Source organism: Neovison vison, chromosome 5 (genome assembly GCF_020171115.1).
Source record: "Neovison vison isolate M4711 chromosome 5, ASM_NN_V1, whole genome shotgun sequence".
In the NCBI taxonomy this organism is placed as follows: domain Eukaryota; kingdom Metazoa; phylum Chordata; class Mammalia; order Carnivora; family Mustelidae; genus Neogale; species Neogale vison.
In genome coordinates, this window is record NC_058095.1 from 152,670,061 (window position 1) to 152,684,120 (window position 14,060).

The 14,060-nt window shown below is 37.8% G+C and overlaps 1 protein-coding gene across 2 annotated transcripts in view; it reads right to left on the reverse strand.

Annotated features, from left to right (window-relative positions):
• UGGT2 (UDP-glucose glycoprotein glucosyltransferase 2) overlaps positions 1-14,060 on the reverse strand; it is a 197,357-nt gene that overhangs the window by 120,807 nt on the left and 62,490 nt on the right. For both annotated transcript variants that reach the window (XM_044249974.1, XM_044249975.1), the window contains exons 8-10: positions 12,515-12,615; positions 6,315-6,414; positions 4,052-4,112 (exon numbers count right to left, since the gene is read on the reverse strand). In XM_044249974.1, the coding sequence (XP_044105909.1) occupies positions 4,052-4,112; positions 6,315-6,414; positions 12,515-12,615 (262 nt within the window). The remainder of the gene's footprint in view (positions 1-4,051; positions 4,113-6,314; positions 6,415-12,514; positions 12,616-14,060) is intronic.

The window sequence follows — 14,060 nt, forward strand, 5'->3', positions numbered from 1 at the left end:
TGACAGAGAGCAGAAGCAACAAGGCAACCGAACCATAAAGCTGCTGCTTGCACAGATGTGTGCATCCACTCATTTTATATTAGCCAAAGTGACATGGCATCAATCAACATCTGAGGGAAGAGAGTGACTGTGAACAACAACATAATCCATCTCAATATTTCATGTTTCCCCTCTGCAAATGTATCAACCAATGATCTTAAATTTTTAAGCAGTCCTTCCCTATGACTTTCTATCTATTAGCAACAGCAAGCCTTTGGTCATAAAGTACTATAGGGAAAATAACACTGTCTCTCCCCACTTTTCTAGTTAGCTACTGTCTACTTCTTGAGTCATCTCTTGCCCTCCTAGAGGGAAATGAGACCACCTATGTCATTACAGCTCAACTATGGGGACTGAGAACGGAGATCCCTTGAGCTGGAATCACTTAACTATTACAGGAAATTCTTGTCCAGGAAGAAAAAGCTATAAATGAATAAATAATCATTTGCTTCAGATAACTCTTGCAAACAAAGTGTGCCAGGCAAATCTGGAATGGATCTGCAAAACTGTCTGTTTGCAAATCTGAACAGTTTATCTAAACTGGGCAAAAAACTTGCTTTTAAGTTTGCTCATCAAAACCATCACTTTTGGGGTGCCTGGGTGGCTCACTGGGTTAAAGCCTCTGCCTTCAGCTCAGGTCATGATCCCAGGGTCCTGGGATCGAGCCCCGCATCGGGCTCTCTGCTCAGCAGGTAGCCTGCTTCCTCCTTTCCCCCACCTGCCTGCTTCTCTGCCTACTTGTGATCTCCGTCTGTCAAATAAATAAATAAATAAAATCTTAAAAACAAAACGAGGGGCGCCTGGGTGGCTCAGTGGGTTAAAGCCTCTGCCTTCGGCTCAGGTCATGATCCCGGGGTCCTGGGATCGAGCCCCGCATCGGGCTCTCTGCTCAGTGGGGAGCCTGCTTCCTCCTCTCTCTCTGCCTGCCTCTCTGCCTACTTGTGATCTCTGTCTGTCAAATAAATAAAATCTTAAAAAAAAAAAAAACAAAAAAAAAACTAATCAATAAACAAAAAACTATCACTTTTGTGTTGACTGATCCTAAACCGATGCTAAAGCCCAGAATGGCACAGGAGAAGAGCTGCTGCTTGAAGACGGGTTCCTGGCATAGCGAAGGTCAAGCTGCCCAATGCTGTTCCAATGCCAGCCCCTGAACCAGACACACCAACTGTGGCAGCCCCAGCGCCATAAACTTGGCTGCTGTGTCAATGGCCCAGGAGACAACACTGGTCTGGAACCCCCGTCGGGCCATCTGGAACAGGGAGCTGCTCTAGGATGGCTGTTTAGCTGGGATCTCTGGCCTGCTCAAGAGGGAGGCAGACACAGGGCTGATTAGATTCCTGGTACAACAGCAAATCAGAGCCGAAGAAATGAGTACTGCCCCGGCGGTCTGCTTTTTCTCAGTCTGCACTCCCACTGCCCCGCTGCCCCTATGCCAACCACAGCACTTGCCCCGCTCAAAGTGCCTCTTCTTTTTTTTTCCATCAAAAAATGGTGTTTATTTTTTTAACAGAGGTAGTTCAACACTCTATTAGCAGACAGTGTGGGTTATTAGTTCAGTTTATTATTAGTTATGAACTATTTAACTAAATCAACTAATTTACAATTAGTTACAAACTGTTACAGACTCCACCCAAACCCTAAAATTTCCTCTACCTTAAAAGACCCAACTCACTTGAACAGAAGCTCTGGAACCTACAGATAACCTACCATAACAACCTTCTTTTGAGAGTAAGATTTTATTTATTTATTTGACAGAGAGAAATCACAAGTAGATGGAGAGGCAGGCAGAGAGAGAGAGAGAAGCAGGCTCCCCGCCGAGCAGAGAGCCCGATGCGGGACTCGATCCCAGGACCCTGAGATCACGACCCGAGCTGAAGGCAGCGGCTCAACCCACTGAGCCACCCAGGTCTCTTCCCTTACTTCAGTAAGTGATTAAACTCAGCTTTGCTTGATCAACAGGTTTTCCTCTGGGTTTTTTCATAGAGGACCTGACAGTCTACATTAGATTTCTCCTATCCTACCATTTTATTATATGCATTTCTCTAATTTTTGTATGTTGTTCTTCTGGAAATAAGATTCAGTCAAGAATTTTGAGAAGAAACGAAAGTAGATCAAATTTCTTAAGCTCCTCAAATATTTTTGTTTTCTAATCACCTGGCAAGATGGTTGGTCCTTGGACAAATTCAAAGTGCTTATGAAATTGATCTGAAATGAACTGGGTATCAGAGCACAAATTCTGGTTCTTTTACTAACTCTGTGACTCAAGAGAAATCACTGGGTCTCATTTTATAAATTGGAATATTAATAACTGCTACAATACATATACCACTTAAAAAAACCACCTTTTGCTAAACACTGACTGTGTTACAGATAACATTTAAACATTCAACAGTTTTTAAATCAACACCTATTTCTAGGGAATGTGCCATACCAGGCACCATACTCATTTAAGCCTCCAGATTCAGAGTTTTCTGATTTCCTCCATCCTATCCCCCTCCACTTCCACTCTGCTTCAGCAACCAGCTTTGGTCATCACCCTATGATTAGGCCATCGCACTGGCCAACCTGTGAAATTTGCCAGTGCAGTGATCTGGGTCTTCGGTCCTTGCAATGACCTCGCTTTCATCCCCACTATATTCTTCTTTGACCTCATGAAGTCCTCCAGCCTCTGGCACTAAGCCATCTCGTGGAGCAAAGCTCTGATGACCAGAACACCCGCTCTGGGCTGCGACACGAGCACAAAAATAAACTGGATTGGGTGAAGCCACTGATACTCTGGCATCCTCCATTTTTCCTCCCTTTTCTTCACTACCCTCTCCTCTTTTCCTACTGAAAGTACGTTATTCAAACAAAATTCACTGGAAGTATGGAACTTTCATTAGAAAACAATCCACTCTGTTCCAAGAATGGTAAGAGCAATTAGGAAAATTACAGAAAAGAGTAATACTACAACTAGTTCTGGAAAATAAACAATAATTTGTTAGGTGATCAGCGAGGCAAGGAATACCCTACCCAGGGATGCAGTGTGATGGTTCCCAACACCAGGCTCCAGGCACGGACAGGCATCGACTTCACTGTGACTGCTGGAGCTGCGGGTCGCCATCGGAAAAGCTGACATCTACTGAGAGCTCTGTCTGCATGGGACAGGCACTGTTGGCTGGTTAAGCTAACCCACCTCTCCTCAGCCTGCCCCAATTACTAGAAAAGAACGCGACTTTTCTAGCCTCTCTTGCAGTGAGAGATAGCCGCATGACAAAATTCTGGCCAACCCGATGGAAGAGTTAGCTGAAGCGTTCCAGGAAGGCTTTAGAGAGGACACATATGGCTAATATTGTCCTCCTGCCTCGTTCTGCTTTGAATACAAGTCAGAAGTCTGGAGCTGCGGGGGCCACTCCGCGGCCACAGAAGGGAAAATCATGTCTGTAACCAACTACTCCGATAATTCTTTATGTGAGAAAAGCAAACTCCTACTGTTCAGCGGCCTGTGCATCTGGTTCTAGTTCTTAAAGCCAAGGCAGTCCTATGTCATTAATCCAGGTGGTGTTCTAAGCACTTTATAAATACCAACACAGCTAGGGTCATTTGGGTTCTTAAGAATCTTTTCAAATTACTGATCAACGGTGCCCTATATGACATACGATTCTAGTAATGTTCCAGTGGTCCAAACCGGACTCGGGTCTCACAAGCTTTTTAAAGAAAAACCAGTTATGAGAAACAGAATAATTAACTCATAGCTTTATTCTTTATCCTGTAAAGAAAACCATACTACGTGGGCAGAAGTTCTGGAATACAGGTGAATGAAGAAGTAAGCTGTATGTCAGGAAAGACTCGCTAGAATCACAGACTGTAAGCTACATAAAGTTGACAATCTAAAAATGGAAAAACCTGAACTGTTTTAATAATCTAAAAAATACAAATTATCATTTTCTTTTTTGCACAAAAATTGAATATCCAAACTCTAAAATAGTGGTATTAGTGTAGTAAATTGGAAAAAAAAATTCAAACAAACCTTTTGATTTTCCTGTATTTCCTCCCTCATAAGTTGATTTACAGCAATTCTGGTCAGAGATCTGGGAAAATAAATACGGATATAATTAATTTTTCCTTAAATGTTTCAGACTAATCTGTAATTCACTATAGTAGTACTCTGGATAAGAACCTAAAAATTCAAAACGTTTCATGACTGTAAAGTATCCATTTCCATGCAGCCCATTTGACAACTGGTACAATGGCTTTCATCTGACAAGGGTGTTCGATTGAGGTGAATTACAGACTGTCAAGAGTTCAAGTACGCTCAGGAGATGTATGGAGTTGCTGAATCAGTGTACTGTACACCTGAACTAACACAACACTGTATGTTAATTACACTGGAATTAAAATAAAACCTTAATTTTAAAAAAGGGCTCACCTGCACTAACTGTATGCTTTAAGTACTGTCAAAACTTGTTTACTACTAGATACTTATTTTTCATATACTTGACTGAAAACACTGTTTTGTGCTACTGGGCCCAGACAGAGAAATTTCGTATGAAATTACCAATATCATCAAATGTGTCAATGCAATGGGCAATTTTCAGAATACCTGACATAAGGATTTTGGTTAACCTGGGACCTCTACCAGTGCACGTAAGCTCTAAACAAATAATAAAACTGATTGCACTTATTGAATCTTGAATATCCCCTATAACTTAAAGACAGAGAAGATTTTTTTTTTAAACAGGAGTTATCAACTCCTAGCAAAATTAGTTACATTATTCGTCAATTTGATGCTGAAAAATTAAAAGGTTTATAATGCAAAGTTCAGCTTTAAAGTAAAACGCAAGCAGAAAGGTGTATCTTAAGACAATTCACAATAGGTATGTATTATCTCCTAAAACATGGCAGCATTTGAGAGAAATTACAACAGATAATTTGATAATACAAATTTTTCATTAATTTATAAAATATGTTCTCATTTACTGATTGTCTGAAGAGTGGCTTTACAGATATGCTCAAGCCTGTAAGTTAGCCACTAAGCAGTGTTACTGTAGTTTGCAATTATTTCAGAGATCAACCACAAAATGAGAGCAGAGTTTAGCAACAGAACCCTGAATTACAACTGACTTACTGTCAAAAGAGTGAATTAATGGTCTTCTTAAAACTAGAATTATTTTACTTAATTCATATTTGATCTAGTAATTTCAGAAACAGCAGTGCAGCTAAACATTTATATACACGTGCATACTTCTGTTTTAGTATATACTGACTTCTCACGTTCTTGACTGTTTAAGCTAGAATTAACACAAAGAATTACATCAATACATTAATTCTTAATCTATAAATAAGTTGACAAACTCCTCTATTTCAGGGTCCCCTGGAAAGGTTCTTGTTATCTTGTGACCAACTATATTATTTATTTGTCTTACAAAAGAAAGAAAATCTAGATTTAAAATTCAGTAGTTTGCACTGTGGACAAATGTACAACACAGCGTCTGAGACACACAGAGGCACAGCAAACCCCCATGGGTGGAGAAGGGCTGCGGTCACGGCAGGAACATCCTCCCGTTCCTTCCAGAAAAATACGGCTGCACTTGTCACATGCTCTGTGTCTTCCAGAAAAGCTAACTTATTTTCACTGGTTGTTTATAATTGTAGAGCTTGTCATTCCTAACCAGACTGCAAATGCACAAGACTTTGTTATTTTGTAAAAGTACTGACTACTTTTAGACATGCTTAAGTATTATCTATTGAACTGCAAGATATATTTAATGTAAAATCAGTATTTCTGGAAGGAGTTCCATTAGGTATCCTATTGGCAAAAAAGTCCTCCATAAAATTTTCCATAAATAAGACACTACTACCTGTTTAAAATCTGAAAGGGTAAGAACATGATCTAGCCATACTCTGGGCATAAATCTATTTAGAATAGTATTTTTCAAAACCCCCTACCTAGAAAAGAGAAAAAATATTCCCTCATTATTCATTCCTTAAATAAGTTTACCATAGCTGGATTATCATATCACTGTTTATGTTTAAATAACTTCAATAAATTATTTTTCCTTTCCATTTGTGTCTAATTCAAGAGTTCTATACTGCAGTGTACACACATGTATACACAAACCAGTATTTTCCTGATTAAAAAAACCATGCATAATCAAGAAATACCCTGATTTCATTAACACTGTATCTGTGAGAATTGATATAACTATGTTAAAATGAAATCAGCTATTTTCATAAAATTTATTTAATGGAAAGGGTTCTGGCTTTAATCAAAGTAATAAATTTTAACATACCTGGCTTTTATGGGGAAGTTCTGTGAAATGTCTTTCATTAATTTTATGGCATCATAAACTGGAGTGGACATTATTTGAGAAGCTGCCTGAAAACTAAGATCTGGGGGAAAAAAATAGTATCAGATTTTTATAGACATTCCATGTAATTTAAATAACTTAGTCAACACTTCTTGCCATGTTATTATACATATATATATATATATATATATATATAAACACTCTTATATTTAACATTCTTCAAAAGTTTTAAATGTAAGGCTATCACTTATGTCCAAATAAGGTAAGCTTTACACTTTTATAAAGGATTAGTTATCATTTAATACCTATTATCATTTAATACCTATTATTTTCCATCAATTACAGTATAGCTTCAGAAAGAGGTATGGGAAAAGAAATGTTGATGCAAAACTATTTTTTCTAGGTTTAATGAAAACATGCAACAAAAAGCTCTTGTAAGAATAAAGGAAAAAAGAGCTCTGAGGAGACAATCCTGGAAAGAACTTTAAGATCCAATGTGTCCATCCAAAGGGGCACATGCACACAAATGTTTACAGCAGCAATGTCCACAATAGCCAAACTATGGAAAGAATCTAGATGTCCATCAACAGATGAATGGATAAAGAAGATGTGGGATATACATACAATTGAATACTATGCAGCCATCAGAAGAAATGAAATCTTGCCATTCGTAAGTATGTGGATGCAAGTAGAGGGTATTATGCTAAGCGAAACAAGTCAATCAGAGAAAGACAATTATCATATGATCTCTCTGATGAGGAATTTGAGAGGCAGGGTCAGGGTTCGTGGGGGGAAGGGAGGGAAAAATGAAATGAGATGGGACTGAGGAGGGAGACAAACCATAAGACTCTTAATCTCAGGAAACAAAGTGAGGGCTGCTGGGGGTTGCAGGGAAAGGACAGAGCAGCGGGGTGATGGGCACTGGGGAGGGTGTGTGCTATGGTGAGTGCTGTGAAATGTGTAAGACTGATGATTCACAGACCTGCACCCCTGAATAATTATACATTATATGTTAATTTTTAAAAAATCCAGTGTGTACAACTCAGTAAATAGCAAACATTTGCTTTCTCTTTCAAAATGTTTCACCTTTATACCACAATGAAAATAAAATCCTAGACTTGGTATTTTCCCCAATACTACAGTTCTCTGTTAAGAAAACTGTGGCTTTTGTGTTCAGTCTCCAGTACGCCGGAAGCAGTCATCTTACTTGGTCTCCTTTACCTTGTCAAGAGTCAGAAAAGATTTTAAAGCTGAATTTTGTTCATTATGGACCAGTGAAAAATATTGTTTCTCTGTAACATTTTACCATGGTTAGAAACCCAGCTTACCATATATTAGTAAAATAACCAGTTTAGCATAACAAGGCTGGTTTTATTTCCATGTTCTCAGTGTGGTGAGTTGGGTTGGGAGTCAAAGCTTAGGAAGAAATGTTCTTAGCACAGCTTCCCATGGGATGGACAGCATAACAACCAAGGTTCAAATCCTAGCTCTGTATCACTTTCTAGCTGAGTAACTTTAAATGGCGTTTCCCCAGCCTACTTCAGCATGTTTCCAGTTCAGGCACCGCAGTGAATAATTGCCAAACACAACAGCCATTGCTCAGTGCTTCTCTTACTAAGATCCTTCTAGAAGAGGATCACTTCCTGCAAAGAAGTACTGACTTTCTATTTAATAAGTGGTGCTGGGAAAAACGGGACACTCACATGCAAAAGAAGGAAAATAAATGGGCCCCTATCTTAGACAATACAACTCAAATGGGGTTAGACTTAAATTTAAGACCTAAACCCATAAAATCCTGAAAGAAAACATAGGGGTAAGCTCCTCATCATTAGTTATAGCAATGATTTTTTGGATTTGGGACCAAAATCAAAGGCAGCAAAGTGAAAATGAACAAATGGGACTATATCATACTACAAAGCTTCTGCACAGCAAGGAAATCATCAACAAAATGGAAAAGCAAGCTGCAAAATAAAAAGAAAATATCTGCAAATCATCTGATAAGGGGTTAATAACAAAAATATCCAAGGAACTCAGGTAAACTGGTGTAGCCACTATGGAAGACATGATAGTGATTCCATACGGTGATTCCTCAAGAAATTAAAACGAAAATCACAGTGGGATCAGCAATCCCACTTCTGGGTATGTTTCCAGAGGAAATAAAATCAGTATCTCAAAGACATATCTGTACTCCCATGGTCACTGCAGCATTATTCACAACAGCCAAGATGGAAACAACCTAAATGTCTACAAATGAGTGAACGGTTAGAGAAAATGTGGCATATACATACAACAGGATATTATTCAGCATTAAAAAGAAGAAAAATCCTGCCATTTGTAACAATGTGGTAAACCTGGGGGTTATGCTAAGTGAAAACAGCCAAACAGAGAAAGACAAATACTGTACAGAATCACTTACGTAAAAATTGAAAAAAAAAAGTCAAACTCACACAAACAGAGAGTAGAAAAGTAGCTGCCTAGGACTGGATAGAGGAAAGAGGGAGAGGTTGAGAAAACGGCATAAATTTTCAGCTAAAGATGAAGAGGGTCTAAGATTCTAATGTATGCCCGGGCGACCAGCATTGGCATCACTGTACTGCATAATTGAAATTTGCTAAGAGAGTAGAAATTAAATGTTTTCACTGAAAAGAAGTACTTGATACACAAGTTAAGTACTCACTAAATATTGATGAATGAATAAATGACTAGCAAAATTACAAGCTCCTTTATGTTCTCTTTCTTATTCTATTGCTATTAAAGGCATTTATAAGCAACACAATTTTTGACTGATGTGTATATATTTAGGAATGTACATAGTCTTAGGCAAGAAAACTTAATAATTACTTACCTGACCTATACTTACTTTGTAAGTAACAACTTATAAAGAGGAAAGTGTATGGTCAAAGATCTTGCCTGACATTATTTGGTTGTACAACTTTATACTCAAAAAGCAGGATGCTGGGCAGAAGGAAGAATTAGGCCTTATAATGAGACAGACCTGCTCATTTTAGATACCCCTGATTTGTCTCTGTCAGATTTGTGAACTTAGACTCATTATTTTATGTGTTCCATATCTTAATTTCCTCATCTGGAAAAGTGGGATATCTAACTCATATGAGTTTTTAAAAAAGTAATTAGGATACTGTATATAAATAGCCTAGCACTTTGCCAGACATGGTGTTGGTTAATTTTTTTTTTCTTACTCATTTGTTTTTTTTTTTTTTTTCAGCGTAACAGTATACATTATTTTTGCACCACACCCAGTGCTCCATGCAATCCGTGCCCTCTATACTACCCACCACCTGGTACCCCGACCTCCCACCCCACGCCCCTTCAAAACCCTCAGATTGTTTTTCGGAGTCCATAGTCTCTCATGGTTCACCTCCCCTTCCAATTTGCCCCAACTCCCTTCTCCTCTCTAACTTCCCATGTCCTCCATGATATTTGTTATGCTCCACAATAAGTGAAACCATATGATAATTGACTCTCTCTGCTTGACTTATTTCACTCAGCATAATCTCTCCCAGTCCCGTCCATGTTGCTACAAAAGTTGGGTGTTGGTTAATTTTTTATCACTGGCAATCAACAGTGTGATGATCACGGACAGCTATCTTTGACTCGGGCTTGAGAACACAACCAGTCTTTAAAAATGTTTTATAACATGAATGTAATTCTCCTTGACATGACCAACTTTCTGTGCGCAAGTCATTTGAAAGTCCCTGAAAATTCACTTATGAAATCAGAATATAAATAACCAAATGAATATAACATCATCAGATTCTATTTACACTTTTTGCTTTGTTCTAAACTGTTCCATACTTAATGGCTCATAAGTAACTATTTAAGTCCTACACTGTATCTATTTAACTGATTTACCACTTGGATATTTCAAAAGCAGCATGTTTAATAATAACTTTGTGATATTCCTGCCCCATCTTTGCCCAAAGCTGGTCCTCTTTAGTCTTCTCTTCTCAGCAAACACCACTGTCCATGCAGCGGAGCAAACCACAATCTAGCCACGTTCTTGGTTATCTCCTTCATGTATACATATCCAACGGCTCCCAGTGATCTTTGCACTCTCTCTAAATAACCCACCCCCAGATTTATTCCAGCCCCTCCTCAGATCTCAATTCAGTAACCACTTCATGGCAAAGACTGCCCTATCTCTCCCCGTCCCTCATGCTCACCAGCTTGGATCTTCCCGCATATACCCGTCTTAATCCTATCTACCTTTGCTTTAGAGCAATTACAATTCCCAATTGTTATACTGGTTTTCAAATTTTTTATGTTTATCTGAGATCTTCTGAAGATAATGTAGGGTCTATTTTAGCTCAGTTTATCTTCAGAATCTAGTGTTTTCCAAAATGTCAGCTGGAACCCATTAGTAGTGAAATCAGATGAACAGGTAGTACAAAGTTATTTTTCTAAATAAACAGGGTAGAAAAAAAGTTTGTCAGACTGAATAAAATATAGTATACATAATGCATGTGAAGCTTTTATTTTCATATATATACTTTTAGTTCTGAGCATATCTATGCATTCTTACATCATACACTTGTATATGGGTCTTGATGTAAAATAGGTTTCCTACTGTAGCCCTCAGCCAAAAATTATAAAACCATGGATGTATGGACATAGCTGACATGTAGTAGATACAGAATAAATACTTGGTAAATCAATAAAATAGGAAAAGGGAGATTGCTTACTTACTCTGTCTTGGAAATCTACTTTGGTCAGCTTCTATAATGTGCTCCTCCATTTGTCATCACTCCCCACAGCTTGTTCCCGAGGTGAATGAACACCACAGCCCCAGCCCTCGTGTACCGACTGGTCATTCTGCAGAACCATTTAGCCCCTCCTCCCTTGTAAGGCTTTATGCTAAGATGTTCAGCTCTTTCCATCTTCTTTTAGCTTACAGACTTTAGTTCACCCCACTACTGGACCCCTCATCTGAACACGTCACAGTCACTTTAAGCAATCTTTTAAACATCAGTGTCATTATTCTTGAACTCCACCTTCAACCCTGAAACATACTGTCATGTTTTATATTCGCTCTATTCAGGCTCAAAGCTGGAAATCTTCAAGCCATCTCTGACTCCTTTCATCTCCTCAGTATTTGCTCAATCCAGCCTTCCTTCCCGTGCTGGCTACCACTGTCACAGTGCAATCTCTCACCAGAGTATTTCAAGGACGTCTTATCCAGAGCTCCTGTTTCTGGTCCATTCAAATCTATCTTACTCAGTGGTCAGCCAGATCCACTAAAACTAAGCTGACTGAGCATGTTCCCTGTTTACAAGCCTTCAAAAGCACCCCACCACCTACAGCGATCACCTACAACTGTATTTTCTAAATTATGGGTTCCCTGGAGAACATTTTGAAGGAGAAAGCAGAATGGTGTTTGCCTACAACAGTTGGAGAAATTGGAGAGAAGTGGGCAGTGACTGTGAATGGGGATGTTACTTTCTTTTCAGGGTGATGAAAATACTCTAGAATTGACTGTGGTGACAGTAAAAAAGCCTCAGAAAATATACTAAAATCCATCGAATGGTACATTTTAAAGGGGTGAACTGTATAGTATGTCAGTTATCTCAATAAGCTGTTAATAGAAAGTTGATGGGCGATGTGATAGGAGGTACGGATGACACAGCAAAATGATGTCCCCACGAATGACTAAAAATCACAAGTAATAAAAAAGAAAATTACAAATCGAAAAGGACTTACAGTTCAAACTAAATTCTGATCACAAGATACCTGCTTACAAGAGGTCAGCACGAGGCTGTTCTAAGCTAATACTGAAATATGCAATGGTCTGTTAAGTTCAAAATTTTAAACAGAAGAAAACTAGTATGATTTAGTTCTGATTTCCTGACTGACTGGACAGGATTTTTAATCAACATTATAGACTCCTTGAAATGTGATTTAAAACTTAAAATGAACCTACCAAATAAATCAGTATACACTTTAAAAATGATTAGATAATATCAAACAACTACACTTCATAAAATTTTAACTCTTATATGATTTGCTTGATGGATAGCCTTTTAATTAAATACCAATTTCCATAAAAATTCATATCAGTAATTACTATCTACAAAATAATTTATATCATGTTATATAAAAGTTTATTTAACACAACAGAGATCAGTTACCAAAATGTTATGTTAAAGTTGACCAAAATACTATACCTTGTAGTTCCCAGACTTTCAAAGGCGTCATTTCTTTGCTACTCTCAATCAGGTATTTTTGGAATGTTGTCAGATTATCTCTAAGATCGGAATACCTTTCTCTGCATTAGAATATGAAGTAATGTTAATTATCATCACCTACTACAAATTATACAAGCACTATATTTTTGAAATTAACCCTTTCAAATAATTAGACAAAAACAAACTATTCACCAAGATAATAAGTACATCGTGATGCAACTATGTCCACAGAGCTTAAAAATAATGAGAGCCGTGTATGAGCACTTTTTTCAATACATAAAACAAAACAAACCAAAACCTGAAGGGATAGACTCTCAATTGTAACATGTTAACATTATCTAAAAGGGACTCAAGGGTGAGGGCAGAATTCTTAGCTTTTAGAGCCTACACTTTTTAACATTTTAGAAATTACTAGTGTTGATTTTATAATTTAAAACAAAACCATTTTGGGGCGCCTGGGTGGCTCAGTGGGTTAAGCCACTGCCTTCAGCTCAGGTCATGATCTCAGGGTCCTGGGATCGAGTCCCGTATCGGGCTCTCTGCTCAGCAGGGAGCCTGCTTCCTTCTCTCTCTCTGCCTGCCTCTCTGCCTACTTGTGATCTCTCTCTATTTATTTGTCAGCTGTCTCAACATCTTGGAACCCACAGTTCTATTCTATTTATTTAAAGATTTAAATAAAATCTTTAAAAATAAATAAATAAATAAATAAATAAAAATAAAAAATAAAACAAAACCATTTTATAAGGAAAGCATCAATACTTCCTATACAATCCTGGAGTTTATTTCCAAAAAGTTCCATCTCTGCAATTTTAAAAAATCTTCAGTAAGTTTATTTTGCCTAGGTATCTTTTTTGAGAGTGCCAAAAAATAATGTAGTAGGAATGACATTTTACCACACATAGGATCCCAAATGTGGCTTCTTTCTTCTCTTACGAAATCAAGACATGGTACCCTTTAAGAGTTAAATAGTATTCTCTTCAAAAAAAAACTTTACCTCCAACACAACTTACAAAACACGTATTTTCAACAGTAAAAAGATTTTAAAAAGTGAAATAAAAAAATACACAGAACCATATACACAGAAATGCATTTATCTTATGTTTAACAATAAACATATTGATAATATCATGCAATTTTATTACATGGGACCATGTTTTAAAAATGAATCAAGGGGCACCTGGGTGGTTCAGTCATTAAGCATCTGCCTTCGGCTCAGATCATGATCCCAGGGTCCTGGGATCGAGACCCACATAAGGCTCTCTGCTTAGGGGGAGCCTTCTTCTCCCTCTTTCCCTCCCCCTGCTTGTATTCCCTCTCTCACTGTCTCTCTGTCAAATAACTAAATAAAATCTTAAAAAAAAAAAAAAAAAGTCAAAATGACTCAACTGTTCTTACAGTGAAGTGGAAAAGCACAGAATGGCTCTCAAAAGGAAATTCTCTATGAATTAAATTAACCCCTTTCTCAAATATTTTAAATCACAGAATATTAAGTTATGAGTATTATTTTTCATATTTAGCCATAATC